Here is a 27,534-nt window from a genome sequence, read left to right on the forward strand (position 1 = left end):
TAACCGATTTTGGATGCGCCTCATAGCACGAGCTCTTCACCGACCCTGTTGTAGGGGGCTGCCCTCATGGATTTGGGGATGATAGCCTGTTGCGTCTTTTGCTGGAGGTACTCGCAATGCACAAAATCGTCTGTATTGGAGATGTTTTCATTAGACTGATGGGCGTAGGTTATGGACACAGGACAAAGACTGTCCATCAATACGATGATTTAACTCTGTATCCCCCCAAGGTTCCTCGGGATGGTTTTAAATCCGAAGATGATGGAGAGGATCAAGTGAATTAGGAGGGCGTGATAGCGCACTTGAGCTACATATGGCTCGTCCGGGACGGAATTATCGGCGCAAATGTATTATTCGCTTGGGTGATAAGGGTGCCTCAACCCTCAACCCTTTCAAGCCACTGACATACTGTAAATGTCAAACCGATCGAGAATGGTTCATTAACCGCCGCCCACTCGAACTTTACGAGAGAGTGTTTGCCCAGTATAGGAAGATCTGACCTTCTCCCTTCTCACTCATGATCCCCCTTTTAGTTGCCTCCATTGGTCGGAGGCCGGTCTTTGAGGTTGCGAGGTGAAAGAGGAGTGGACTGTTCGGTAAGAGGAGAACGACATGGGGAGGCTTCGGGGGGCCTAACGGACCCGCCGGATGCGGTGGAGTCTCGGCTGGAGAGCACGAGCGAGGGAGGGCACTACAGTAGTACAGCACAGTGTAGAGACGAGAAGAGGGGAAAGCACTGAGGGGGACCAGGACTGGAGGAGGAATCGAAGCGATGCCTGTGCGGCAAAGATGAGCGAGGCAAGATCGAGGGTCCCATGGAACGATAAATGACCTAAAATTCCCGTGGAAACCGAGATGCTCGCCGTCGAAAATCTTTCACTCAAACAGCAGCACCCGCGTTGCAATTCCACATCCGTTTGGGTTTGGGATCGACAGGGACGCCCCCTAGCCGGGCCAGAGCTATACTACCTAATGTACCGTACTCTGGTAATTATATTCGCACAGTGAACGACCAAAGATGTACATCACCCTTGATGGCAGCGTTCAAGAGCTTACAAGTATGCTCTGTCCATCAGGTAGGGTACTGGGTAAAGAAAAGGGCCGGAGCACCCTTCGATTCAGCACTGCCCCGATATACCATTCAGAGGAAAGGAATCGTGCTTTTCAGTTGCAACACGAAAACTACGGTACTTGAGGAAGACCCACCCAATCATGCTACTTGCTCAACTCACTCAGGTATCACCGGGGTAACCTGGACGGGACGAAGAGGGTGCGATCTGAACCGAGTGGTAACCTTCCGAACCGAAACGTTTTAGCCGTCATCGTTGACAGCCCCTTCAACCCCCACTTCGCTCCTCTACTCCGTACAGTCTCTACGAGCATACCTTCCAAGCTTGGCTGGGGCAGGTTCTCTTATTCATAACAACCCGATTTGCACGCTCCGCAAGTCATAACTATACGGTAGGGACATACTCCGTTAGAGAATCGTAACGGGGATCTACTGTCTCCTCTGCATCGCCCAAGACCCTTTCTCTGCGTAACTGCATATGATGGATGTTGAAGCTAAGAAGCCCAAGTCAAATTTCATTGAAAATTTTCATTCTTCTGTGGAGCTGGTTGGGACCACTGCAGGAAAAGAAAAAGGGGTTTCTTAGTCAATGATTATTTACATTGTTTTTTTGCAAACCCGCTCCTAAGTATAAATTGTTAAAGTCATGGCAAATTGAAATGGGTCCATGTTATTGGCGACGAGCTACAGCATGTTGAAGGTCTTGTAGACTATCCGAGTTACTTCGGGAATGTTTCTCTCATATGCCAGTGGTACTCTGTATACCTCTATACGGGAGACGGCTTGATTTGAAGATGACAAGACACTGGACACGCGGAAATTTAACCGAAAAGGGCGCTCTCTTGCCAGTTCGATACTCCTTACAATAGGAAACTTGCACTCTGGGTTAAGTAAACTGCTTAACTCATTACAGAGAGACGCGGGCCGCCCTTTCCTTCTCCAGCTGGGACCCTGCCGATAGTCTGGTCGCTATGAGCTCCTCCACACGTGGGTTCATGTGTACCTTGAGGGGGGATTTCCCCAGACTATAATTCTCCGCAGTAAACATCCCACGATCTTCTCTCCGTCTGCATGATTTGATACCAAAACATGCCGCAAATTTCGCATATTTTGCCCTCAAGCGGCGCTCACCATTCGAAGCGCCTTGTGCCCAGAAATGCCAAGATGCCCCATCTGCGGGAAGGCCAACCATCGGTTGGACACAAATCAACCGCACGCTGCTCGTTACAGCATTGCCCCTCGGCTCCACCGAGCCCCACTATCCGTGTTGTTCCAAAACAACTGACAACGTCACCAGACCCTCAGTCTCTGCTTTATTCACAAGTCTCCTGCTTTTTATTCTCCTTGAATGTTGCGATCCCACATCTTCTTGGAGCGACTTGAGTACCCTGATCATCCTGTTGTCGCGCTTTAGATTTTGTCAACTTTGTCCCGTTCGGCCTGGAGCTTCTTGTCAGATTCCAAGAGAGCTTCTGTCGAACGAAGATTTCCGCAGGCCTCACCACCATGTCGAATTCCTCGCGGTCTTTGGTCTTTTGGGCGGCCTTGCTCTTTCTCTGTTTCTGTGTTTGTCCATCAAATGCTTTTGGGGCGGGGAATATCGCATCAACAGCTCGCATAGAAGGCCACAACTTTCGCCATGGAGATATTGAGGATACCCTTCTCACCTTGCTCCTCTCGCGAGCGGCAGGAGGCAAAAAGTTTACCAAGATGGCTGTAGCACATAGCTACTTTGGAAACTGGATGAGAGATTACAGTCAAGCCGTCGATGTCGGGACCGTCAAGATGGTCAGCTCTGAGGCTATCCGTATCCTGTTGTGGGTTCTGGGCTTTCTCAGCTTCGGCTATGGAACAAAGGAATTTGAGGTCACCTCAGAACGACTTGGTTGTTATCGTCCTGAAGAACACATTGACAATCCAAAAGACTACGCCGATAATGTTGATGCTCGTCAGTACGATCGCCGCCTGCGTGGACCAGTAGACGAAGAGCGTGAGCTCTCCGTCGACCATCGCGTAAGGATTCTCGCTTTCCGATTGAAGCTTGATCCAAGCTAATTTAGGTCTGCAGACTGGTTTGAAGAATTATATCGCTTCTGAAGGCCTCGGAATCACGACCTCTGCAGGGTTTGTACGAGAGACGTACGGCCGAAGCATCTACTTTGGTCGCCGCTATGCACACACGAAGAATCATGCCGACCTTTATGAAGCTCTTCGACTTTTGGGCACTGCAAATCACACTCTCGAGTAAGGAAAGACAGAAAATGGTATAATGGCACAGGGCTTGAATTTGCTGATTTTTGAAACAGGGACTATTCTGCCCATTCAAATTATACCGAGTTGGCGCTAATTGAATTGGGAGAGCGAGACATTTTTCCGCATGTGGGACGACGTACGCAGCTCAATATTCCCGGTGCCCGACATGCCGTTTGGCCAATCGTCACAGGCACTTTTGGCGGCGTCGATTTTCTTCATTCGGTCATGGGAGAATTTTCGGATAAGGCTACCCAGTCGGAAATTCAGGAACTCGAAGGCACTCTGCAGAATTCTCAACAAAACTCCAACTCGAGTCTGCTTCAAGAGCTACTGGACAAGTTGCCGTCTGGGATTTTTGGAGGTAAAGACCAGGCCGGCAAGGTCAACGAGCTCCAAGCAAATTCCCAGGCGGCGCAGATGCAGAATATGCACATCACGCCCCGAGAGCCGGAAGAGTGGACCAAACAGCTCAACAATATCTCAAAGCAAATCTACCCTATCCTTGAATTCCATGATGACATTCTGAAGTCCATTGCCGAGTTCATTGAGAAGATTCCCATCCTTCCCGATCTCATTGAACAGCTACAGGATCAGATCAACATGTTTGTCTTTTCTCTCTTGGCCCCTTTTATACTCCCCATCATCAACCAGGTGAAGGCCGAGCTTTCTACCGGGTCCTCTGAGGTAATTCAGAGCAGCCGGGAAAAACAGCTCATTGTTTTCAACGACGATCATTCTACCGACCCGACTCATTCGATGCTTTCCAAGGACCACTTTTCAAACATTCTTAATGAGCCGGCCGGTAAGGTTGCCTGTCAGGTTCTCAAATGGGCTGTCCCGCAAGTGATTGCTTGTTGGGATGATGAGCGTATCGATGTAGAGCGGACGATGAACCGCATTGTCCATGGCGTCTTTCACCATCCGGCGCTTCGGGACTACGGTGATGATGGAGCACGAGATGGACGCCAACTCATGTTCTCAGTCGTACAACAGTGGTGGGGCGAAAAGAATGACGAGGAACGGGATATACTGAGAGACCAGCTTAGTCGAGATGGCGTTCAGACCGGCCGAAACCACAAAGAGGGAGTCGAAGATTGTGGCCATGGCTGCGGGAAACCTCTCGGGATGCCAAATGCAATGTCATTCGGTAATAACGCGGGCTCCAACCACGGCGGTGGAGGAGGCGTTCTAGGGCAGGTTCAGCAGGCTCTCGGTCAAGAAGGTGGCGGAAACGGGAACCACAATGGGAACTCCATGGGCGGATTAGGCAAACTTGCTGGCGATGCAGTTGGTGGAGGGGCCCTAGGGGGTCTCGTGGGTGGCCTAGTCGGTTCTGCTGGCGCCAACCTGCTCGGCTCAGCGTTCAAAGGCCGTGAAAACAAGACGCAAATCTTTGAGAACGAAGGCTATGGGGAGGACAATTCTTACCAGCAGAGCTACACGCAGACCAGTCACCACCCACAAAGCTACGCTGGAGACGAAGAAAGATATGGTCAGGCGCAATATACTCAGTCTGCCTATCCCGATGGAGGTCGACGCCAGGATTATCAAAGATACGAGCAGTTTGGCCGTCAAGGTGACACCGGATATGGCTACGAAGAAAGAGTGGACACCCGGCCAAGCTATGGTGGTGGCTATGAGGAGAGAGTAGAGACGCGATATGAGAGACCTGCACAGCAGTGGGAGAGTGAGGTTCGAAGAGAAGACAGACGGCAAGATGAGGACTTTTCATTTGCCGAGGGCAGGTAAGTTTACCTGTATCTGAAGTATAGCCCTGCTTAAGCTGATCATTCATAGTCGTTATGAATCCAATTCTGGTAATGACCAAGAACGTTATGGCTCGGGCGACGATGGACGGGAGTCACATCATAAACATAAGCACCATCACCATCATAAGAAACATCACGGCAGCGATAATGACTCAGATAACGAGTCTCGTCAGAGATATCATGGCAACAGGTATGGGGAAGAGAACGTGGGTTATGGGGAGCCGAGCGGATTCTCTGAGGAACCGCGTTTCCAGGAGCGCCCTGCCTACGATGGATACGAGAGCAGATCTGGACGACAGGAATATGGCGGTGAATTCGGGGGCGGAAGACGTGAATATGGAAATGAATATGAAAGATTCGAGGAACCGAGTGGCTTTGAAAGACGCTTTGAGGAACCGCCGGCTTTTGAAGCTCGGGAAGGTTTTGGTTCACGAGGCTACGATGAAGGAGGTTTTGAGGGCCGAGGATATGCTGGGCGGGAAGCATTGGAGCGTGGTGAGGAGTATGGAGATGACCGTGGCTATGGGGTGCCAGAGGAGTTTGGGGAGCGCAGACGATATGGGGACGAGTACTAGTGTAGAAACACGAGGGTCACTTGGCTGGAGAAACAAGTTGGAGCTTTCCTAACGCTAAGAAATATATTGATTATGATCATTAAATAGATCCCTGACCTTACTGAGCTTTCGGCTCAAGGAATTTAAAATTTAATCTGGGAAACACGAAGCACTGCCCTCTTTGGGAACGAGGAACCTCAGTAAAACTTGAGGAATGCACGTGACTGCATTGTCGTCTCCCGTAGCGAAACGGGGGTTGACAGTGTAGAAACCCCCTTACGGCTAATTGGCCACAATACGCCTACTCGTACAATGAACACATACCCACAGTCACCCAACTTCACCCTTCCTCCCCCACTTCTCGCACCTCTTTCCGCTTTTTGCGCCACTGGACTCTTCACCTTGACCTTGACAACTTTCTACTACTGGCCAGATACACCACTGCCAAACGACTTCGACTGACCTTACCTTCACGTCGTGCATCGAAAACTCCGGTATTGCTCCTTCGTTCTCTCGCGCACAACTGCCACCCTTCTCGCGCCAACAGTGCAATTTACTACCAAAACAATCGTACAATCGTCACCCTCTAGGGACGACGGTTGTATGCCTCCGCCTTAATATACCCTTCCCTTGGTTCAGCTACTTAATTCAGTCGTCAAAATGGTTTACGATTGGGAGGGCAAGGAGGAGATATGTTATCGGATGTACATTGAGGAGAAGAAATCGTTGGAGGAGATCATGGAATACATGAAGACGGAACATAACTTCGCTCCTAGGTACTATCGCGTCCCTTTGCACCTGATCTCCGCGAACCCATGCCGCGCCAGTTGTATTGCGGCGACCGGATCGCCCCGTTGTTGATGTTGTCAAAATCGTTACGCGATGGGAGTTGTGTATTCTAGCCATGAGGCAAGAAAGCTAATGCGATGACCGGATACATAGTAAACGCGCGTTTCAAACGCAATTCAAGCGATGGGAGTTTCCGAGCAAACAGAATCCGGCGCACAAAAACATGCCCTTGGTGGCGCGTGTGAAGGAGCTATGGGAACGTAATACTAGCCAGAAGGATATGCTTCGAATCCTTAACGAGGAGGATGGATTCGACATTAAGGAGCGTGAGCTTATGCGGGTACGCGCAAAGAATCGATGGCTCCTGCGTGTTCCCAACGGCATGAAAACGCAGCGATTTCAAGTCACCCCGGCTCCACCGCCACCACCACCGCCGCCTCCCCCAGTCAATGGGGATACCACCATGCAGGAGCTCGAGCAGGTTCTCCTCCAGCAGCAAGACAATAAGGACGGTGCATTGGACGAAGCCACTGCTGCGGCGCTCGTTCCATTGATTCCTGAGCCCGATCTATCCCCGGAAGTCCTGGCGAAGAGGAGGGAGCGCCTTGAGAAGTTGCAAGCGGAAAGCGCAGAAAGATGGGCCGCTCGAAAGCGACGACGCCGAACCCGGGGCTGGGCTGGGCTTCCTGCTGATCCTCCTGGACCTCCCAGGTTTCCATCGGAAACTACAATCGATGAGAGCAAACAACTTCTCAGCTTGGACAATGAGCTTTATCGTCAGATCCGGGATCAATTTCAAAGAATTTGCGAAGAGTGTGGGTTTGTGAAGAAGACTCTGGCGGGTCCAGAACGATGGCAAGCAGCCAAGGACAGACTCATCGCGGAAAGTCCACATCTACAATCCGTGTTTTGGGGTTCTAATACGCAACTCGATGCCAAGGCTTTGGCGCTGGATGTCGTCTGTACTGATGTTACAAAGAGAATGCGGACTCTTGAGCGCCGAATGACCATTGCCGAAGCCAAGAATGCGTTGAACATCAACCCAGAAGAAAGTCGACAGATTCGCAACGCCTTTTATGAGACTCTGAGGGCCGACCATTTCACCAGCAAGTTAGAGGCAGGAGACGAACATTGGCGGGAACTCAAAGATCAGTGGATTCAGAGCTCGGATCTTCTCAAGCAGATTCTTGCTCCCGGTGATGCGGATCCCAATCATGCGACCAAAGTCAAGGCTATCGAGGTACTTTGCCGCGATGTTATGAAACGTCTACGCGACGACCAGACGAAGCGTGATCCATCCCGGAAAAAGTCTACATCAGCATCGGCGTCAGCGGCGCTACCACCTTTGGCTTCTCCAGAGGCAGAGCCGCATCCTGACACCGTGACTACTTCGCCTGTTGCTGGTGTGCCTGCGGGTTCCTCTGCTGCTCCGCCTGTGGCCCGCGCGGTGGGTCCTCCGACCCCGATGCAACCAGACCATGGTGACTTGCAGATTGATCCTTCGCTCCTGCTTGCTGCAAACGATCCATCCCTTACCATGGATCAACAGCAGCAACATCATCAATTTGCCACACCATCCTTTGTCTCAGCGACGCCGTACCCGCCGCCTCCTACTACCATCCCCATTTATTTCCGCCTTAGTCCTCTGTCGCAAATGCCGCCTTCTGCGCCCAAACTGTGGCTTGGGACTCTTACATCTAATTCTGTGGCCGAGTTGCGTCAGCTGGCGACAGCAAAGCATCCCGGGACATCCATCGTGCGTATCGAGGGAATGGTCAAGGATGGGAATGGCAATGAGGTTTCCTTTGAGATTGATGAAGATGATGAGTTGGACGCGTATCTGGCACACGTTGGCGGCGGCAAAGCCATCATCGTAGTCCAATTAGCAAATGCTTTTGTGTGAGCTCATCTGACCTCCGGCTTGACTCGAGGAATATCCAGGGAAGACAGGTCGAGCTTCTATGAGGGTCTCGTTGCAAAGAGATATGATTTTTTCAATGCATTTGGTGAAGGTTATCGGAGCATGGAGTATTATTCTACGATGCATCACAAATAATTTCCTACGCTTGTCCACCCTTTTTGAAAAGATTCCATCACCGAAAAGAGACAACTATGATTAAAACATGTTGGTCAGGGTCTTTGGTGGACGGTGTCGTCTTTAAGTCTGGTTTCTCCCTTTTCTTTTTTCGATTCCCTGTTGAGGCATCCATACAGGACGACGTGGGCATGTGATGTAGGCGTTTCTATATTTCACAACGATAGGCGCAAAAAATGGCGATATAATAAATAATATAGGTGGGAAGCATAATTATTACAATGCTTTTCATAAACTTCTTCCGATCTTTCAAATTATAATTTCATTCCATCATGCCAAACTCCATCAACGACGTCATTTGGATCAAAAAATTTGTACCTCCAAGGCAATCGGCACATACTGACGTGGCAATTCGAGTTCAATTTTAGAGTATGCTAATGTGTAATGTAAAGAGTCAAAAGTTTCTGCTTGGTAACTACTCGTGAGAGCTTTGGTGTGGTCGAAAGTTGCTTTCCGAATCAAGCAGCTCGGCCGAAGTCAAGCGGAACCGATAGCCGACTGGGGACAAACGGGGGAACACGGGGGAACAGCAGGACAGCTGGGGACTTATCTCGGATAAAATGAGATCATGTTGTTGAGAGATGATGACATGCAGGGGTCCCCGACCTCGTTGCCCCCGATAGAGGACTACTCCGGTATACGGACACGAAACATTTATCTACAAGCTGTATCGTTTTCAATTCGCATGGATTAACTCTCATTGTCTCGTGTATCCTTGGACGTCCTTTCTACTGTTATGGCTGCGCCACGGGCCAATTACATCTCCTTGGCCTCGTCCTGGAGAGGCCTGCGAGCGCCGACGTCCAGGCTCGGCCATACACCAGTCGCAACCTCTAGACAGGCCTACAGGCAAACCCTTTCCAATCGGAGATACTTCTCATCCCCCAAAGGAGAACCGGAACGTTCGTTCAGGGCTCAATTGTATGAAAGTACAGCCCAGCGGGTGAAGAGAGAGCGTGCGGAGCAGCGGAAATTGGCGGAACAAAGCAGCATTTGGGAAACCTCTGGCGCGAGGAGGGGTGCATTGACCTTTGGTACGTTTTCATTCTGGCAAACTTACACCTCAAACAGTACCTAATTTGTATTCAGAACTGAAACTGATAATCTACATTTCATAGTCATCCTTAGCTCTTCGCTGTTTTGCTACTTTCTAGGGTCATCGACGGTGGGTCAGCCATCGACAGCATCGACGACGACGTTGGCGGAGGCAAAGGCACCAAGGCATGACACCTCCCCGAGGAATCTCCAGTCATCATGGGCTGACCTGGTAGCGATTGTCGGCCAAGACAACGTATCTACCCAGGAAGGGGATATTCGGAACCACTCGGGGAGCGAATGGTCGTCTTATGAGGTTCAAGAGAACGATCGGCCATTTGCTATTGTGCGTCCGGCATCGACTGAAGAGGTCAGCGAAATTGTCAAGGTCTGCTACAAACGCCGCATTCCCATCACACCTTACTCGGGTGGAACTAGTTTGGAGGGTCACTTTGCCGCCACGAGAGGAGGCATCTGCATTGATTTCTCGCGCATGGACAAGGTTCTGGCTCTGCACAAGAATGATCTAGATGTTATCGTACAGCCTGCTGTAGGATGGGAATCTCTCAATGAAGAACTTGCTCAAGAGGGTCTGTTTTTCCCTCCGGACCCGGGCCCGGGCGCCATGATTGGCGGAATGGTTGGAACAGGATGCTCTGGAACAAATGCCTATCGTTACGGTACGATGCGGGATTGGGTCTTGTCTCTTACGATTGTTCTCGCCGATGGCACCATTATCAAAACACGGCAGCGACCCCGGAAATCCAGCGCAGGCTACGATCTCACGCGAATGTTTATCGGCAGCGAAGGCACCCTGGGTCTGGTAACCGAAGCTACGCTCAAGGTAACGGTAAAGCCAAAGGAAGAAAGTGTCGCGGTTGCGAGCTTTGGAACGGTCCGCCAAGCTGCCGATTGCGTGGCCAAGGTCGTCGGCGAGGGCATTCCAGTCGCCGCCATCGAGATCTTGGACGATGTGCAAATGAGGGTGATCAACGAGAGCGGCGCAACGAGTCGGTCCTGGAAAGAGGTACCAACGCTCTTTTTCAAATTCGCCGGCACTCCTGCATCCGTCAAGGAGCACATTAGCATCGTCAAGCAGCTGGCCAAATCCAAGGGCAGCAAATCCTTTGAGTTCGCCACAAGCAAAGACGAGGCCGTTGAGCTGTGGAGTGCCCGCAAACAGGCCCTTTTCAGCGTCATGTCCTTGAAGCGCGACGCGGGCGACCATGTCTGGACCACGGATGTAGCTGTGCCTATTTCCCGACTGCCTGACATTATTGAAGAGACCAAGGAAGACATGACGAAGTCTGGACTTCTCGGTGCGATAGTAGGCCATGCCGGAGATGGCAACTTTCATGGTGAGTTTTTCCACATTTTGACCATTTAAATTCAGAACCGCTAACGAATCCTTGCGTGTTACCCTGTTACAGCTATCCTCTTGCACAATGACAAGGAACGCCAAAAGACTGAAGAACTCGTCCATCGTCTCGTCAAACGTGCTCTCGAAATGGAAGGCACCGCCACTGGCGAGCACGGCGTCGGCCTCATCAAGCGCGACTACTTGGAGCACGAACTCAACCAGGACACTGTCGATGCCATGAGACGAGTAAGCTCTTCTCCTCCTCTTTCCCATTCTCCGCTTTCGTGTTCTTCAATTTTTCTCTCTGGGCTTTTTTGGCATCTATCGTCCATCCAAAGGCTAATGTACTTCTCAACAACAGCTCAAACAAGCATTTGACCCTCTCTGCCTACTCAACTGCGACAAAGTCGTCCGCGTCCAAAAGCCCAAACGTGGCGAAATTCACGAATGGTAAAATGAAAGTAGAAACCCTCTTCTTTTTGCTTTCTCTTGGGTTTCCCTGCCGATAGTGTTCCCGTGTTCAATTCCCAAAAATTATTCTCATTAAATCAAGATGGTCTCAAAAAAGGGATTCGCACAAGAATGTTAGCCCCGGGGGTGGTCAGGATTGCGTATCTGGCAGGAACTTATAACATTTTATTTTTATCAAATTTGCCCTTGGCGCTATGCTGCAGTTACTGCACGATTGCACATGTCTTCATGACGGAGGTATCATCTATCCAACTTACCATTTTTGTTTAACTCGGTCCCACCGTTTAGTACCACTCGAGCGTCACGTCATTATGGTTTTAGCTATTTATAGAAATCTGAATCGAAAATGTATCAATAGATTTGGAAAAAAAAATTCTTTCAAAGTTGAAGCTATAGAGATAGCGAGAGACATATAAAAGACAGTAAATCAACGCCGTCTCTCAGTGTATTCTTTGAAAAATGAACCACAAATTGTAAAATCCCCCACACGATTACACCGCTACCCTTTCCGTAGACTCTCCAATATATTTTCCAAAAAAAAAAAAAGAGATTTGGGAGTTCTAACACCATTTAAAGGAAAAAAAGAGAGAACATTGCCACGATGATCCGCGGTCCGTACTGCTAGGACCCGGGAATCGTTTGATCCAACTCCACAAACACTCCTCGAAATCAATCCACCTGAGTAGAACACTCTGAATCGTCAAATATGTAAGATAGAACTCGGTAATTTGAGCAATGAAAATGAAAGAGACGATGTGAAAAGTATAATTCCATGTGGTGCGCACATGGCGATTGTGAAAAAGAAAGAAAGACAAAAATGTTTGATCTGTGGGAGAAGAAATGGTAGTCGAAAAGAATAATTTATATGAGCAAAAGAAGGGTCGAAGAAAAAGGTGGGCAGATCCATCAGCCGCCTCAATAAACTTGCATGGCGGCGCGGAAAGCATCTTCGACATCTCTACGCCGGAAACCCGGGGAGCGACCTAGGCAAACTCCCTTGCTGAGAATTCCTGAATAGGGGAAAATTAATGTGAGTAAATGGTCAATTTGAATGGGTAGTCTCCGAGCAAGAAAGGACTTACTATCGACAAAAAAATCAATATCAACAGTGACAACCCGCTTCATCAGTGGAGGGGCTTGGGGTGGGGTGGAAAAGGAAAAGTCAAGATTGGATGACACAGGCGAATCAGACGGAAGGACACCAAAGTAGGACTGTCCGACGTTTTTGTCGAGACTGGCAAAGGTATCTCCGAGCGGTGTCATGGTCGAAGTCGAATTCCCAAAGTCAAAAAGGTCAGGCGAATTGGGGAGACCCGTCTGGAAGAAAGAGAGGTCCGGGAATGCGGACTGATTTGGAGAATAGTCGGACTGTGGAGTTTGAGGGGAGCTGTGCGACGCTAGGCTACCATTGCTGGAAGGGCTTTGAGCAGCGGGCGCAGGATCTAAAATTTCAAACTCGGCAAAGGAGGCAGAGGGTTCGATAAAGACTCCTTTCTCCTTCAGAAAACCATCGACATCACCTGCATCGAACCAGTCTCCTTCAAATTCACGCGGATTTACATCGGCAGGCAGATCCTTGGCCAACGATAAAATATCGATCTTGGCCGGTCCCATCGGCTTCGCGGGCGCGTTCAAGCTTTGGACGTCTTTCGTGGCAGGCTCGATTCGAGGGTAGTGTGTCCCGGCTCCGCCAATGTTGATTAAGGTCGGGAGAAAGTCAAGTTCTTCTTTGTTGGAGCGGACCAACAACTCTCGGATGCGCTTGAGAATCTGCTCGCGGGAGTTATGGCGCATTGTCAATTCGAAGACGCGCTTGACTGCTCCAGGATTGGCATCAGGATTCAAAAGCAGATGGTAACCTCGTTCGAGACATGCACGATGTAGTCGCCGTGCAAAGGTTGTCTCTTGGAAATTAAACGTGAAGAGCGGCTGGACTGGGTGAAGACCAAGTGAGGATGAAAAGGCGTCAGCGTACTGGTCGAGCGAAGGCACCTGCGCTCTATACTGCTGCAAAGCTAGCGGGGGCCGGGCTCCAATAAGATCAATGACATTCTCTTCTGCCTCCATGACTTTTTCGAGTTGAGGAACTGCAACCGCAACCGTTTGTCGAGAGAGGTGCTCATTAGCGTGGTCTTGCATATGGCTGTCTGGTGCTCTAGCCGTTTCCATGGGGGCCGTTTTGGAGGCATGAGGAACAGGGTTAGTCGATTGAGCGGAACCACGACGCTTCTTGTTTGGCAAAGATGTCTCGATTTCTTCACTGGATAGCCTCTTCTTGTTGTCGCCAGGATTGGCTACACCTTCGTCTTCGTGGTCGGACTCGGGGGATGCCGCGGTGATATGGGCAAGTTTGAGAAAGAGCTCAGTTGTTTGTCGTAGTCCTTGTGCAAGAGTCTGTTTTTGTTGCAATGCTCCAGACCCGAGCAAGTCGTCGTTGAACTTGAGAAAAGCAGTGTTCATTTTGTCAATGGTCTCCTCCAGCTCTGCTACTCGCTTCTTCAAAGAAGTTATCGTCGTCTCTTTTCGGAGTCGGTAGGCTCTTTGAGCCAATCGAATTTGCGTTCGCCTCCTCTATATATCATGTGAGTGGGAATTCAACTTGACTGCAATTTTCGATAGCATTGGGCAGGATTTTACCTCAGCAGCGGTCTCATCGCGGGGGTCCAGCCTCGGACGACCCCTCTGTTTGTGAGCGACTCCTTCCTCGTCACTCTCCCCAGGACTCCCACTCCCCGACTTGTTTGAAGGCCTTCTCGGTTTACTCCTTGTTGATGCCGCTGGCTTGACCACATCATCGTTAGGTTTCAGCAAAAATCCTCCGAATACCTGCCGGCCCGCTTTCCCCGAGTCCAACTGCGCGGGGCCGGCGGGAGCATAAGTGTGGCTATCGTCGTACATTTCTGCGGACAAAACGGATAATTCAGGACGTGTCGCCATGTTAAGATTTCTTTCCGTCCTCAACTGCGGGACAGAGGGGAAAGAAAGTGGATCAGTTGTGGCGAGGTCCCCAGGACCCCCCGGCAGCCCATCTTGATTATGAGGCCGGTGAGAGTGAAGCCGCTGACTGCTCGCAACACACCACCCATCATCTGGACAGCACAGGGCTTGGTAAGCGTGCGAGTAAGAAAAGTAGTCAGAGCCGGCAACTGCCGAAGGGGAAGACGAATAGTAATCAGGGGCAAAAGGTGAATAGTAATCATTTGGGGAGGCTGCGACTGCAACCATCCACGCATCAACCCCTGTCTCCTCGGTAAAGGACGGCATCCTCGGTATGGCTTTGGTCTGCTTCCAGTGGGTTCCATATCAGCTGGTGTCTCTGCGTATATTTCGTTCCATCGCAGCATTTTTCGGTCCCAGTACAAAGGTAATTTGCTTATTATACTTGGGCCACAGGGCCAACGTCCCGAAGAAAACACGTGGAGATAAGGGGCAATTTTACGCACCTCTGCCATTGACCTCATGCAACTTGTCTGGTTGTGACCACGATAATGGTGTTGGCCTTGTAGTATTTGATTCAAGGTGGAGAAAATGAGAGTGTTGCTCTTTCCGGATGCTAACGAGCTGATGATAGGTGATCTCGTTAAGAATATCGATTCCCTCCAGCACACACTTTGGCGTACGTTTGGCAGGAAAAAAGAGAGGAGAAACGACAGCTCTAGACGGCCACGGGAGATGGCTCAAACAACAGGAGCCAATTGACCATATAGATCTTGAATGAGATTCTCATTCACCAGGCAGCAATTCTCTGATTGCTCTTTTGCTGAGAAGTGATCCTCAAGATTTCTGCTTCACGTACGGGGCAGAGGGAAGTATTTGTCTCCTTGTCGGCGGTCCCTCTGGGAGCCTCATTACTCTTTTAGTTCATTGCAAGGCTTATCACTGGCAGGGCGCAACCTGATCAGAGAACTTTGAACGTTCTATGCGGACAAGTGGTTGCTCTTTGGAATCTGCTTAGCTCTGGGGAAAACCATGGATTCTCCATTTTACGTCTGCCCCACTTGTAGCTCCCGTTTCAGGAACTGCATCATCTTAATGTGAGAATTTACAGCAATGCATAGAAACTGCCATGTGAGAACAGAGTCACATATGCGGCAGCGCATATGGTGGTGTCGATTTGTAATATTGCAGCTGGCAGCAGCAACCATCGATGGCAGATGCGCGAGAATGATGGGGCTCGACGAGACCAATCGACAGAAATGTCCCAAGCCACCTTTTGTACCGCTCGAGCTTCAACGACCAATGATCTTTCCTCTGAACAATGTGGAAGTATACCCACTGTACCCACACGAACAGGGTCATCTTTTGGCGTGATAAGGCGGAGACCTCTACCAGTAGGTACCATGGTAGGCATCACTCAGAAGCTTTGCCGGACGCCATCAACGTCTTGGCAACTTGACTTCATTACTCTGATTGCCACTGGTATACGGGCTTTCAATGAACGCTGTCGATTGATTGCTATGTTTTATTCAGCAAAGGGCTTGTCTGTCGGAATTCTAGAGCTTCTCAAAATGCCGGGCATTGCGACACCGAGGAGGAGCACGTGGTTCTCTCGCAGACAACTAATTTATCGTTTGTGGCCACGAAACGGTGGGGCATAAAAATCAACCTGGAGAATGATTTTAGTACTTTGGATAAGGTGCAACATCTCGTTGAAGTGGAGCGGTCCAAGCGTTCCTTCCCGCCAACGCCGCGCCGGACGCCCCGGGGGGTCTAGTGTAAGCGATCATGGGGCTAAAAGTCCTCCCCTCAAGCGACTGGCGAGCGGGGCGATGGGGCATGAACTGCTGTACCACAGTTCAACTACAACCGCCTTGCAACGGATATCTATCTTACTGTCGTAGCTCCCAAGTCAGCATCTTCAAACCCCTCTTCCCTCAACCTTAAGCCGCCACTCAACTTTATGTAAGATTTGTCATCCACGCCTTGCTCTCGCAAAGTCACTAGTCATGGCCAATCAAGCTTTGTCGATCGCTACATGCAACCCACCAGTGCGTTTGATCTGACCAAGCAGCAGACATGTGCATCGATACGAATGCTGTGTGGGTTTACTTTGAAAGATAGTTTAGGAATTTCATTGCGAGAAGGCCCAATATTCTATCCATGGAACGGCATGGTCTTGCAGCGTCCCGGCTGGAATAGACCTCCTAATCGAGCTCCATAGGTTGGTCAACTTACAGTGATAAGAATACGGACACGCTCTCTTCAGATCTCGTCCTCCTTTTACTGCATTCGGAAATAAGACTGCTATTCTGAAAGCTTAGTCTTTGATGACCAACACCAAGCACGCTATAGTTCTTATCAAAACATGTGGCGGAAGCATGGCGGGTGTAGGTTCAACGCTCTTCCCGTTATGCTGCATAGCCTTAACAAGCTTTGCAAGAGTAACGTTGCAGTAGAATCCTATGGTTGTATAAGCAAACTGGGTTGTTTTGTTCCTGTCAGTGGGTACTCTCTCAGCATCTGCAAAGGTCGTTTAATGATGTATTCACATGCTGAACCCCAGCCCTAAAATCAACTTCACGGATCGAGCCAATCTGGAAAAGTACCTAGAGTGTCCAAAGCTTATAACAGGGCATTACATGAGCCTTGTATTAGATTGAAAGCATGCAGTAGAACAGCAGGAGTCCCTTGGATGCCGAGCCGCACAATTGGCATTTGGCATTATTCATACATGCATAGACTATTCAGAAGCTAACCAATCCAAACTTATCAAAGCAAGAGATAATATCAAGAATTGAAAGCAGCAATTAGCTTTGCTTTTCCTTTAATTCTATCGACCAAGCGTAGTTATTATCCTATGACCTAATTCGTCCGATTTTCTAAGGATAGAACCCATTTGAGAAAATTTAAGAAATATTATATTGTACTAATTTTATCATTTTTAATTTTTTTTTTTTAAAAACAAAAAGATAAAAATAAATAATAAAAGTTCAATAAAAAATTCACTTTGTTCAAATAACTTGATACAAATTACGAGCAGCCCAGCTATGCCTAAGGCGTCTAACATAGATGTTGTCAATAAACAAGGCGCAAAGAGTCTCAGGTAACGTCACATGTACCGACCAATGGAACCCGGACGGCATCATCCGAAGCCGATTGTCGATCGCTCGTCCAAACGGCCCCTTTCATATCAAAGAAGCACAACGGTAGCAACAATCGCTGCCAGCGACATTTATCATTTAATTAGAATTTAGACGAATGCTTCAAAGATGTTGAGGCAGCGAGCTCCGTCGAATGTCTCGACGGACTCGTCGCTTGTAACCCGAGATCAGGTCAGTACTTCACCTCCGTCTCCTTATCTGGATTCTTAATCGGGTTCTTTTGTCCATGCTTCTCAAATTTTTAGACAGAGATGGCGTTTACTAAACTTTCTGCAGGAGCTCGGGAGCATGTATGATTATCTTGCCAAGATAATTCTTCTTGGACCGAGCGGCACCGGAAAGTGCGCATCTCCCTTTCCTTATCGTACCCCGCTCTTCTCCGTTGGCACGTAGATGTCTGCCCGTCGGGGCTCGCGCAACACCTTTCGTGGTCTGCGAATTCTCGCCGCCAAAAGCGCTGACGAGTGATATATCGACCAAATTTAGGTCATGTCTATTGCATAGATTTGTAAAAAGCGAGTGTACGTCCCATATATCCAATACCCTTCTCAAGTCGTCTATGCCAGGGTACCACTCTTCTCTGGGCGCAACACTGAGCTGACTGGGGAGCTTCCTGCATATCTAGGGCGAGTTCTCTCCTCGCAAACAATTGGCGTTGAATTTTCGTCCAAGGTGGTGAAAGTTGGGACCGGCGCGCGTCGAAAGCGCATAAAGTTGCAGGTGAGATTAGGACGCGATCAACCACTTCGCTCCCCGATACAGCCCTTGGCTCCCGCAAAACTAGCGTGCGAGGATTTGTTACTCAAAGGAAGCATTATGAGCTATGAAAGCTAAGGAATACATGAACGCAGCTGTGGGACACGGCTGGGACAGAACGCTTTCGATCCGTTTCCCGCTCCTACTACCGAGGCGCCGCGGGCGCATTGCTGGTCTACGACCTAGCATCGCACGCGTCTTTTGAGGCACTACCAACCTTTCTCAGCGATGCGCGGGCGCTCGCATCGCCGAACCTGACCATGATTCTCGTCGGCAACAAAGCGGATCTCTCATCCTCAGATGACTCGGCGGCACAATATCAACACGCTATGGATGGGTCACCGCCAATGGGTACTCCATCAAGTCTCAGCAGCAAGAAATCACTAAATAGCAATCCATATAACTCGATCGGATCCAGCTCAACCTTTGGCGTGGGGGCGCGAAATTCTGCTACAATTGCGCCAGAAGGCCGGGAAGTCTCCCCGGAGGAGGCTTCCCGGTGGGCGTCATCTTGTGCGATTCCCGTCTCTGCCGAGGTTTCAGCATTGTCGGGCGACAACGTCGACGAGATCTTTGCTCGGCTGGCCCGCATGATTCTGACTAAAATTGAGCTCGGAGAAATTGACCCGGATGATCCTCAGAGCGGCATCCAATATGGGGATAGCGGTAGCTGGGGGTTTAGTGATGGTGGAACAACGGGCTCCAAGAGCCGGGGAAATGACAGTAGTGCTGGTTCCACAAGACGAGTCAATCGCGGCCGACGACGCACCAATACCAATGGCTGGATGACAGGCGTTCGAGAATGGGAAGAAGTCTTCCGGTTAGACTCGAATGGCCGTCGACGGCGTGGCGGACAATCCGGAGGCTGCTGTTGATTTTACTCCCGTATGGGCACCGATAAAGCATGGTCGAATGCCATCTCGGGGCCCGATACTGTACAGTGAGCAGGGCATTCTAATCGGCCTTGAAGGCCAACTCCCGCTGCCTCATGCGCATTCTATTGATTTCAGCCCTTTAATCACTATTATTCTTTTCTCATTTATATAGAGCAGTGCTCCCTTTTTGGATATTTACCTTCACTTGCATCTTTTCAACAGCCTTTTAAGATTTGATTTCACGAATTGGAAAGATTAGCGTGTTTCTGTCAGCCTTGGTTGCGGAAGTTACTCCGCAGATATACTCTTTGTCTAGGCGCATTATCATAATTTCACTTCTTTATCATAGTTTTCCAACTACAGCAGTGTTCTTTTGGACTTTAGCTTTGGAATTGGATCTCCCAAACTCAGCTCTTAGATGCTGGCATCCATCTTCGGACTTTTCATGTACATATCTACCTCCGCATATCGACAATCATGATATGCCAATTTCACGGCAGTGTATACCCTCCATCAATGACGATTTGCGCTCCAGTCATATAGCTTGATGCGTCGGAAGCGCAGAAGACATAGGCGCCTTTCAACTCGTATGGGTCGCAAAATCGCTGTGCCGGAACCATGCCAAGCCATTTCTCCTTCCACTCTGCCGGAAATGCCGAGATCATATCGGTCGAGATGAATCCCGGTGAAATGCAATTAACGCGACAAAAGTCGACCCATTCCACGCTCAGACATTTTGCTAGCTGGACCAGGCCGGCTTTCGAAGCATTGTACTATTACATGTCAGTTGGATTCCCTGGTACTCATCTTACATTTTGAGACAGAAAAAAAAAGATAACAGGAGGAATGAGAAGAAGGAAGGAATGAATGAATGAATGAAAACTTACGGCAGCTTGCTTCTGCGGGACATTTACCAGGATAGCGCTAACAGAAGCCGTAAAAATGACATTTCCATAACCCTGCTCCTTGAAAATCCGCGATGCAGCCTGCGCAGTATAAAACGCTCCGTCGAGATTGACTTTCATAATCTCGCTGAACTGCTCAGGCGTGTAGTCTTCCGCGGGATAATGCGATGTGACTCCTGCATTTGCGACAATGATGTCCAGCTTCCCAAAGTCCTTGGCTATTTGCTTGATCGTGCCTTCTATCGTCCCGGCGTCCGTCACGTTGGATCGATATGCCACGCATTTGACATTATTCGCGGAAGCAATTTCTGCCGCCAGACTCTCTGCGTCTCGTGTGCTGCTGTATATTAAAGCGACCTATTCTGCGTTAGTAGTTGGGCATCAATCAAGAGTTTTATGGGAAGGGTCCGAAGGGGAGATACTTACGTCTGCGCCAGCTTCTGCAAGACCGCGAGAGACTTCGAGTCCAATGCCCCGTGCGCCGCCTGGATATTGTCCAATTCAGCGTCAGCGATCCAGCTTTGACCGTGTAGCTTCATTTTCAACTAGGTTATGGCAGTAGGAAGGAATAGGGTGTACCTGTAACTGCAGCCACCTTCCCCCGCAGACTGAATGCGCTGAGCACATTTTTGTTCTCAGGTTTCGCTAGGACCATTGTTGACGTATGTTCGTGAACAGTAGCTTAATTCTGTAAGTCAATTGGAGTAGTTTCTGGAGAAGAAAAGCTTGCGCAAGCTTCGATGGTTTTTGTATGAGTCTATGAGAGAATTCACGTGTCGTGGGCCAGGTTACAAGTCCTTCAAATGGAGTATGGAATTGAAAATGCTTGTCAACATCGTGGGGTCTAGGCTGCGGGATAAGAAAACTCCAACATGGAGGAGTAGCTGGCTCCACATGTCGGTGGATTATAGTCCCGCCATGGTGGGTGGACAGCGGAATTGCCGTCCCCGTTAGGGGTGGAGCACAGACAGTGGGGGAGTGTCGCTGTGGGGCCCCATAGTTACATCCCTCGTTAGTTCGGTGCATTCTTTGCTATTTGTAGACGATGTGCAGGTGGGGGGATAAGTCCACTGATAAGGCCATCATTGGTGAGAGTTTTACGGGGTATGCATAATTGGTGTTCTTATTCTTGTTCTAGAAACGGTTATTACAAAGGCAGTGCCACCCGTGCTCCACCGAGAGAGTCATACTTCTCCGGTATGGGTTCTGTGCTTAACTGGGGTTCGAACGTATCGATTCCATAAGAGCCTTCAGACCAACTATCTTACCTAAACGTTGCTCTCTTAGCGGGATTGGAAATACTGAACATTTAAATTGATCAGCAACCTTGTGCGAGGATGTCTCTCGAACGCTATGTAGACTAAGAACGAGAGAGCTTCTCTGCGGCGCTTAACGGGGAGAATGCAGGTTTCGGTTATGCTTTGCAGCTAAGCGCCAGTACACCTCTCCTCACGTTTCTGCCGCGAATAGCGTATCTTGGTCTCCTCAGTTAGCCCTCACGTCCAATCAAGACACAAAAGCAGATTCATTTTTAATAATATTAAGATATGCCAAATCAACTTCCACAGATGATCCATAAATTTTCACCATAGATTGGGCAGAATTTGCTCCTCTAAAATCAAAACCCTCGGGTTGGGCATTGACTTCAACCCCGCTTTGAGTCACACTGCTCAGAATGGCACGGACCACAATACCTTTAGATACAGGATGGATATTCAAACAAGCAGAAGACGAGTCGTCAGGATATCTCCCCGTGTCTCAATTTCCGACAAATATTCATCTTGATCTACTTGCGCATGGACTCATTCAGGACCCCTATCTTTCAACAAATGAAAATGACGTTCAATGGATCGGAGAGAAATCTTGGGCTTACAAGACTCATTTCAAAACCCCAAATACACACCTATCGACAGCTATACTCAAATTCCACGGGCTTGATACTTTTGCTACAGTCTTTCTGAATGGAAAGCAAATTCTTGAATCAGATAATATGTTTGTGCCGAGAACAGTCACAGTTACCGACAAGTTAATGATTGATGGAGATAATGAGCTGCTCATTGTTTTTGAAAGCGCCTTTCTCAAGGGCAAAAAGATTGTGGAAAAGTATCCCAAGCATCATTGGGGCTGTTGGAATGGTGATCCGAGCCGACTGGCCGTTCGTAAGGCACAGTACCACTATGTATGAAGCTCTGCTCGAAACAATATGACTGCGCTGACAGAATTATCCCAGGGCTGGGATTGGGGACCAGTTATGCTGACTTGCGGTCCCTGGAGACCTGTGGAGCTTGAGTTATATGACGCCAGAATCTCATATATTTCGACAACTGCAACAGTGAGTGATGATTTGAAGTCAGCTGAGCTCACTGCAGACGTCCATGTAGACGGCAAATCAACCCATGTACTCTTTGAGATCACCCGAGGCGCTTTTAGAGTAGCCAAGGAGATGATTCGAGTGGAAAGCAAGAAAATCACAGCAACGTTTAGAGTTCAAAATCCCGAATTATGGTTCCCTGCTCGATATGGAAAGCAGCCTCTGTATGAACTCAAGGCTACGCTTCTCACGGATGGAAATTGTCAAGATTCCTTGTGCAAACGGTTTGGTTTCCGAAAGGTGGAAGTCGTCCGCCGTGAGCTCGATGATAGTCCCGGATCTTCTTTCTTCTTCAGAATCAACAATATACCGATCTTCTGTGGTGGAAGCGACTGGATTCCTGCTGATTGCTTTATACCAAGACTCAAGCCACAAGATTACCGTGAATGGGTGCAGTTTGCGGCCAAAAATAACCACGATATGCTTCGTGTCTGGGGAGGAGGCATCTATGAGGAGCAGGCATTCTACGAAGCATGTGATGAATTCGGTTTACTGGTTTGGCAAGACTTTTTATTCGCATGTGGGAATTATCCTGCACATCCAGAATTCCTGGAGTCGGTCAAAGAGGAGGCTGAGTCCAATATCAAAGCACTAAAACATCATCCATGTATCGTGATATGGGCTGGGAACAACGAGGACTACCAATACCGAGAGAGCGAAGGACTGGACTACGATCCAGACGACAAAGACACTCAAAGCTGGCTCAAAGGTTCATTTCCTGCAAGATACATCTACGAGAAATTACTTGTTGAGATAACGAGAGATCTGATACCCGAAACATTCTATCATTTTGGTTCACCATGGGGAGGGAAGGACACTCGAGATCCAACCGTCGGTGACATTCATCAGTGGAGCAGTAAGTCACTCTATGCCCAACAATTGTAAGCCCCAGCTAATCTATTCTTTATCCTAGTATGGCATGGAGGAGAACGCTATCAAGACTTTGGAAAGCTCTCTGGGAGATTCGTCAGTGAATTCGGAATGCAAGCTCTCCCCGATGTCAAAACCATTGACAGCTTTCTTCCCGCAAAATCTCATGACCGCTATGCCCAGTCCTTGACACTTGACTTTCACAACAAAGCCAGCGGCCATGAGGAGAAGCTGAGCGCCTACCTCACTTCCAATCTTCGATATACTTTCGATCCATTAGAGAAATACATATATTCTACGCAATTAATGCAGGCCGAATGCCTTGCTACAGCTTATCGACTATGGAAACGGGAATGGAAAGGCCCGAATCGAGAATACTGTGGAGGAGCTCTAGTCTGGCAACTCAACGACTGTTGGCCAGTTACTTCCTGGGCGATTGCGGACTATTACCGCCGGCCGAAACTTGCATCCTACGCTATCAAGCGTGAACTATCCTCGATCACTATTGGGATGGCTCGAATCGTTGAAGAAATCCCTGAAGACCAATACACTCGCGTATTCATCAAAAAGGTTCACAAAGTCCAACTATGGGCCACCAATTTGACCTTGCAAAGGCAAGTCGTTGACGTGGTCGTCAAAGCGTGGAACGTACTCACAGGAGAGGAAATCTTCAGCCAAACAGTTTCTCAGTACCTTGTCCTCGAGGAGAATCGCACTACAGAGATCCAGGAACTTTTGCTTCCGCGAGGAGGAAAAGATTTTGAGGAAGGTATTGATGTTGTCTTGGCGGCGTATCTGCTTGAACAAGGACATAGACTTGCGCGATGTGTCAATTGGTTCGAGCCGCTCAAGTACGTTCCATTGCAGGATGCCAATGGGATTAAACTTGAACTGTCAGAGAATCGGAAGGAAATCCATGTGTCAGCGGCTAAACCGGTAAAAGGGGTCGCCTTGGAAACGGATGATATGATACTGGAAGATAACTGCATTGACTTGGTGCCGGGTGAGACAGTCACAGTTGGAGTGCAGAAGTGTGGCAAAACGTGGGACAGGGATCGTATCCGACTTAGATTCCTAGGACAGTCATGAGCGATTAATGTACGATTTTTCCTTATTAATCACGAGCATCTGCAAAATCATACAATTTTCCTCTGATGCACAGATCTGGTTTGGCTGCCTCAATGTCTAACAGATATTTTATACTTTGAATCCGAGCAAAGGCACCAATGTGAGCTTCGTGTTTATTTTGGAAGGATTCAACACACCCTTCGATAATATGCTACCTCCATCTCAGTCCAAATCAGGATATCCACTCTCTAGTTGAAATATGCCCATAGAGTTCTCAAACATCTGCTCTCGCATCTCTTCCACGTCCATACGCTCATCCCAGCTTCCATGCCAAATTATGAACTCCTCAAGACTATCAAAAACCTTTGTTTCCAAATCTTCTTCATCGCATGACGTATTCGTAAGCACTATCCTCCAAGCCCAATCATGCCCTCTTTTATGTCTCTTGGCGAATCCGGCATCAAGTCGGCAATACGCATAGAAAGTATAGTAACAGCAATCAAGCCAGAAAGTTTCTCCGCAGATGTATGCAGCCTTCGCCTCGAATTCGAGCTCGAAAAACTCTTGCAAGCATTCGTGGGAATGCTTGTGCAAGTCAAGAAATATGTCGCGTGTCTCTTCAATACTCTTGTTTTCCAAACCACCACTACCATACATATGAAAGTCATATGCTTTCCCGTAGCGGAAGTTGGGACCCTCCAATCCATTTGCGTATTTGAGAAAGCTTTTCAGCTCCTCTGGCATCCTGATCCATTGTGCCTCATCCTTGGTTTTTGCAAGCTCATTGGTAACTGTCTCGAATGTCTCAATGTATAACTGCCGCTGGGTCTCGTCCAGTTCAGGTGGATGAAGCCCATCCATAACTGGATGAGGTAGGGTTTTCACATCCTCTAGTCGCTTCACTGCCCTCTCACTCTCGAGTTGGGTCTTGCTGGCAATGTCTTTTTTTGCATTGCTTGCCATCCAAGGGGGATTCCATCCCTCACGTCTGTGCCATTCATTTAGAAGGAACCAGAAGCGGCCCATGACAACCAGCTTTTCTTCTTCGCTTGGCAAATTCATGGCCTCAATATCTTCAATCCTGTCATAGATGAATTTTTTGTTGGAAGTGTACATTTTCTCGCGGTATAATTCGATTGTTTTGCGCATCTTCTCGCCCATTGACATTGATGACGAGGAGAACAATTGCGAGGTAGATTGCTCAGAGCTCTCTGCGCCACGTATCGTAAGAGTGATAGGCGTTTGTTCAGCCATGATGGCAGATGCGTCGATAGCAATGTGAATAGATAATTGTGAAGAACTCGACAGGAGATCAGAACGCATAGAAGGCGAAAAGTGGGGAATTCGACTGGGAAATTTAATCTCAAATGTAAAAGAGAAACACAAGTAAAACAAAAATCCAAATTGAATGTAATAGTGATACTACAGGTAAAACGTTCCAGTCTTATAATTGAATTTCGTCGTTGCGGAAAGGGGTAAACATAAGGCAACCAAAGTCACGGGATCCTAACAAGATAAAGGGGAACCCACATTTTTTTATCATCATTGATGGAGCCCAAAGACGATAAGTAACGTATTTTCTCAATAAATCGAGCGTCTTCACAGAAAAGAAGGCCTGATCGGTGACGCTTCTCCATAGGCTCCTAATTTTATTGAAATTGAAGAGCTTCATTTCATGTGGTTGATCGGTTCGGTTTGAAAATTTGTTAAGTTGCCTATACACTAGGCTTCCAGGCGGGCGAAAGTATTCATGGAAAGAGAAATGCTAAAGTTTTCCACCATAAAGTTCGGTGATAGGCCATCTCTAGTTCATTTGAGCTGGGCATATGCACTTTGTGATGGAAACCTACCATATGTGTCTTCAAAAACCTGTTGCCGTAAGTCTTTCGGGTCCATCCGCTCAGACCAGCTTCCAAGCCAATTTATGAAGTCCAGAATGCTATCAAAAGTCGTGTAACCCAAACTATCGTACATGCTGAGGCCAGTAAGGAGTATCCGCCAAGCCCACTGATGATCCTTCTTGCTTTTATCGCAGTTAAATCCCCATTCGTGAATTGGACAATACGCGTAGATAGTCCAGTATGTCTCATTCCCTCTGGTGGTTTCCCCCCAAAGAAAGCATGCTTTTGGCTCTATATTCGGAACCAAATCGTCCACTATGCAGCTGTGCTCATCTCGTAGCTGTTCAAGAAAATTTTCGCGAAGCTCTGCTGGGGTCTTATCCCCATCGCGTTCATCGTATGGTGCGAACTCCCACACATCCCAAAAGCGAAAGTTTGGATCTTCCAAACGACATGCATATTTGAGAAAGCTTTTCAACTCGTCTGTGGCCTGGATCCACGGTGCTCCGTCCTTCTCGGTCTCTGCAACCTCATTGGCCACGGTTTTAAAAGTCTCGATAAATACTTGGCGTTGAGCATCATCCAAAGCAGGCGGGATAAATCCATCCATAGAGTAGTGATCCAATGTCTTTACGTCTTCTAAACGCTGCACTGCTTTCTCACGCTCGGATTGTTCGAGCTTTGCTTTTGGGATGAGATGTCTGAGCACCGGAGAGTGTGATTCACCCAGATCGATCCAGAAACGGCGCATGAAGTCCAGTTTTCCTTCCTCGTTCGGTAAATTCATTCTCTCGATGTCGTCAATGATATCGTAGATGAATTGTTTATTCGATTTGTACATTTTGTTGCAGTATGTCTGGATTGCTGTGTCCATTTTCTCGTCCATTGACGATAATGACAAGTTGGAGGAATCATAAATGTTTGATTCACAAATCGAAACAGAGGCAATGGGGGTTTCGGTCATTCTGGTAGGTGCTTCAGCGAGGGTCAAGAATAGAGAAAGAAAAGAGCCTTTCGAAGATACTTGAGCGGTTGGATAGACCGGGTCTTTTTGGGCAACAAGCTACAGAGTATATAGTAGTGCGATGGACCTAGACACACTGCTTATCCCCGAGACGCCCCACAAGGCCCGCCTCTTCTTCCGCCGTGCTTTGTCGTGGGAATGTTATTTTTCCTCATAAAAATTTTAATTATACTTGACCTAAGTGTGTACTACATAATATGCAACTATTCGGAGATTTTCAGTCATAATTGCCTGTATCGTCTGTATATTTTCTCGTATTGGAACACACTTGTAATGACGAACGTCTGTCGTTTTAGTCTGTATACATTCAATCTTGCCTCCAAGTTTA

General features: G+C 48.5%; 9 protein-coding genes across 9 annotated transcripts; 5 read left to right on the forward strand and 4 right to left on the reverse strand.

Moving 5' to 3' along the window:
* The first annotated feature begins 2,119 nt into the window (after positions 1–2,119).
* Positions 2,120–5,807, forward strand: L228DRAFT_247580 (Het-C-domain-containing protein). Its single transcript, XM_018332669.1, has 4 exons — positions 2,120–3,082; positions 3,138–3,313; positions 3,376–5,067; positions 5,120–5,807. Exons 1-4 carry the CDS (start codon positions 2,576–2,578, stop codon positions 5,664–5,666), a joined length of 2,922 nt encoding a protein of 973 aa, XP_018187525.1. The 5' UTR covers positions 2,120–2,575; the 3' UTR covers positions 5,667–5,807.
* A 183-nt stretch (positions 5,808–5,990) lies between these two features.
* L228DRAFT_283172 (hypothetical protein) lies at positions 5,991–8,337 on the forward strand (the record flags this gene model as incomplete). The annotated part of the gene is made up of 2 exons (XM_018336086.1): positions 5,991–6,421; positions 6,588–8,337. Exons 1-2 carry the CDS (start codon positions 6,306–6,308, stop codon positions 8,335–8,337), a joined length of 1,866 nt encoding a protein of 621 aa, XP_018187526.1. The 5' UTR covers positions 5,991–6,305.
* Positions 8,338–9,169: 832 nt separating this feature from the next.
* Positions 9,170–11,759, forward strand: L228DRAFT_247582 (D-lactate dehydrogenase). Its single transcript, XM_018332670.1, has 4 exons — positions 9,170–9,563; positions 9,648–10,922; positions 10,995–11,170; positions 11,286–11,759. Exons 1-4 carry the CDS (start codon positions 9,266–9,268, stop codon positions 11,376–11,378), a joined length of 1,842 nt encoding a protein of 613 aa, XP_018187527.1. The 5' UTR covers positions 9,170–9,265; the 3' UTR covers positions 11,379–11,759.
* A 516-nt stretch (positions 11,760–12,275) lies between these two features.
* Positions 12,276–14,155, reverse strand: L228DRAFT_247583 (hypothetical protein). The gene has a single exon (XM_018332671.1). The coding sequence runs from the start codon at positions 13,853–13,855 to the stop codon at positions 12,311–12,313; it is 1,545 nt and encodes a 514-aa protein (XP_018187528.1). The 5' UTR covers positions 13,856–14,155; the 3' UTR covers positions 12,276–12,310.
* A 3,449-nt stretch (positions 14,156–17,604) lies between these two features.
* L228DRAFT_239002 (ras-domain-containing protein) lies at positions 17,605–19,127 on the forward strand (the record flags this gene model as incomplete). The annotated part of the gene is made up of 5 exons (XM_018331102.1): positions 17,605–17,667; positions 17,773–17,837; positions 17,890–18,017; positions 18,122–18,216; positions 18,348–19,127. The coding sequence occupies 5 exons, from the start codon at positions 17,605–17,607 to the stop codon at positions 19,125–19,127; spliced, it is 1,131 nt and encodes a 376-aa protein (XP_018187529.1).
* A 358-nt stretch (positions 19,128–19,485) lies between these two features.
* Positions 19,486–20,796, reverse strand: L228DRAFT_247587 (oxidoreductase). Its single transcript, XM_018332672.1, has 4 exons — positions 20,612–20,796; positions 20,459–20,517; positions 20,015–20,389; positions 19,486–19,900 (listed from the first exon to the last, which is right to left on the reverse strand). Exons 1-4 carry the CDS (start codon positions 20,685–20,687, stop codon positions 19,619–19,621), a joined length of 792 nt encoding a protein of 263 aa, XP_018187530.1. The 5' UTR covers positions 20,688–20,796; the 3' UTR covers positions 19,486–19,618.
* Positions 20,797–21,541: 745 nt separating this feature from the next.
* On the forward strand, positions 21,542–24,404 carry L228DRAFT_220772 (glycoside hydrolase family 2 protein). Its single transcript, XM_018330251.1, has 3 exons — positions 21,542–22,211; positions 22,263–23,259; positions 23,317–24,404. The coding sequence occupies exons 1-3, from the start codon at positions 21,708–21,710 to the stop codon at positions 24,360–24,362; spliced, it is 2,547 nt and encodes an 848-aa protein (XP_018187531.1). The 5' UTR covers positions 21,542–21,707; the 3' UTR covers positions 24,363–24,404.
* Positions 24,405–24,421: 17 nt separating this feature from the next.
* On the reverse strand, positions 24,422–25,699 carry L228DRAFT_247589 (hypothetical protein). The gene has a single exon (XM_018332673.1). The coding sequence runs from the start codon at positions 25,662–25,664 to the stop codon at positions 24,564–24,566; it is 1,101 nt and encodes a 366-aa protein (XP_018187532.1). The 5' UTR covers positions 25,665–25,699; the 3' UTR covers positions 24,422–24,563.
* Positions 25,700–26,150: 451 nt separating this feature from the next.
* L228DRAFT_283179 (hypothetical protein) lies at positions 26,151–27,146 on the reverse strand (the record flags this gene model as incomplete). Its single annotated transcript, XM_018336087.1, has 1 exon — positions 26,151–27,146. The coding sequence occupies one exon, from the start codon at positions 27,144–27,146 to the stop codon at positions 26,151–26,153; it is 996 nt and encodes a 331-aa protein (XP_018187533.1).
* Positions 27,147–27,534: the final 388 nt, after the last annotated feature.

This window comes from Xylona heveae, assembly GCF_001619985.1.
Source record: "Xylona heveae TC161 unplaced genomic scaffold L228scaffold_6, whole genome shotgun sequence".
Classification (NCBI taxonomy): Eukaryota; Fungi; Ascomycota; class Xylonomycetes; order Xylonales; family Xylonaceae; genus Xylona; species Xylona heveae.

Coding starts and splice junctions, on each gene's coding strand:
- L228DRAFT_247582 (XM_018332670.1), top strand. CDS start 9,266: ATGGCTGCGCCACGGGCCAATTACATCTCCTTGGCCTCGTCCTGGAGA. Junction 9,564..9,647: donor GAGGGGTGCATTGACCTTTG/GTACGTTTTCAT, acceptor TACATTTCATAG/TCATCCTTAGCTCTTCGCTG. Junction 10,923..10,994: donor CGGAGATGGCAACTTTCATG/GTGAGTTTTTCC, acceptor ACCCTGTTACAG/CTATCCTCTTGCACAATGAC.
- L228DRAFT_247587 (XM_018332672.1), bottom strand. CDS start 20,687: ATGGTCCTAGCGAAACCTGAGAACAAAAATGTGCTCAGCGCATTCAGT. Junction 20,390..20,458: donor TTGCAGAAGCTGGCGCAGAC/GTAAGTATCTCC, acceptor AACGCAGAATAG/GTCGCTTTAATATACAGCAG. Junction 19,901..20,014: donor TCCCGCAGAAGCAAGCTGCC/GTAAGTTTTCAT, acceptor GACATGTAATAG/TACAATGCTTCGAAAGCCGG.
- L228DRAFT_220772 (XM_018330251.1), top strand. CDS start 21,708: ATGGCACGGACCACAATACCTTTAGATACAGGATGGATATTCAAACAA. Junction 22,212..22,262: donor GTAAGGCACAGTACCACTAT/GTATGAAGCTCT, acceptor GAATTATCCCAG/GGCTGGGATTGGGGACCAGT. Junction 23,260..23,316: donor TGACATTCATCAGTGGAGCA/GTAAGTCACTCT, acceptor TCTTTATCCTAG/TATGGCATGGAGGAGAACGC.
- L228DRAFT_247580 (XM_018332669.1), top strand. CDS start 2,576: ATGTCGAATTCCTCGCGGTCTTTGGTCTTTTGGGCGGCCTTGCTCTTT. Junction 3,083..3,137: donor AGCTCTCCGTCGACCATCGC/GTAAGGATTCTC, acceptor TTAGGTCTGCAG/ACTGGTTTGAAGAATTATAT. Junction 3,314..3,375: donor ACTGCAAATCACACTCTCGA/GTAAGGAAAGAC, acceptor TTTTTGAAACAG/GGACTATTCTGCCCATTCAA.
- L228DRAFT_247589 (XM_018332673.1), bottom strand. CDS start 25,664: ATGCGTTCTGATCTCCTGTCGAGTTCTTCACAATTATCTATTCACATT.
- L228DRAFT_247583 (XM_018332671.1), bottom strand. CDS start 13,855: ATGAACACTGCTTTTCTCAAGTTCAACGACGACTTGCTCGGGTCTGGA.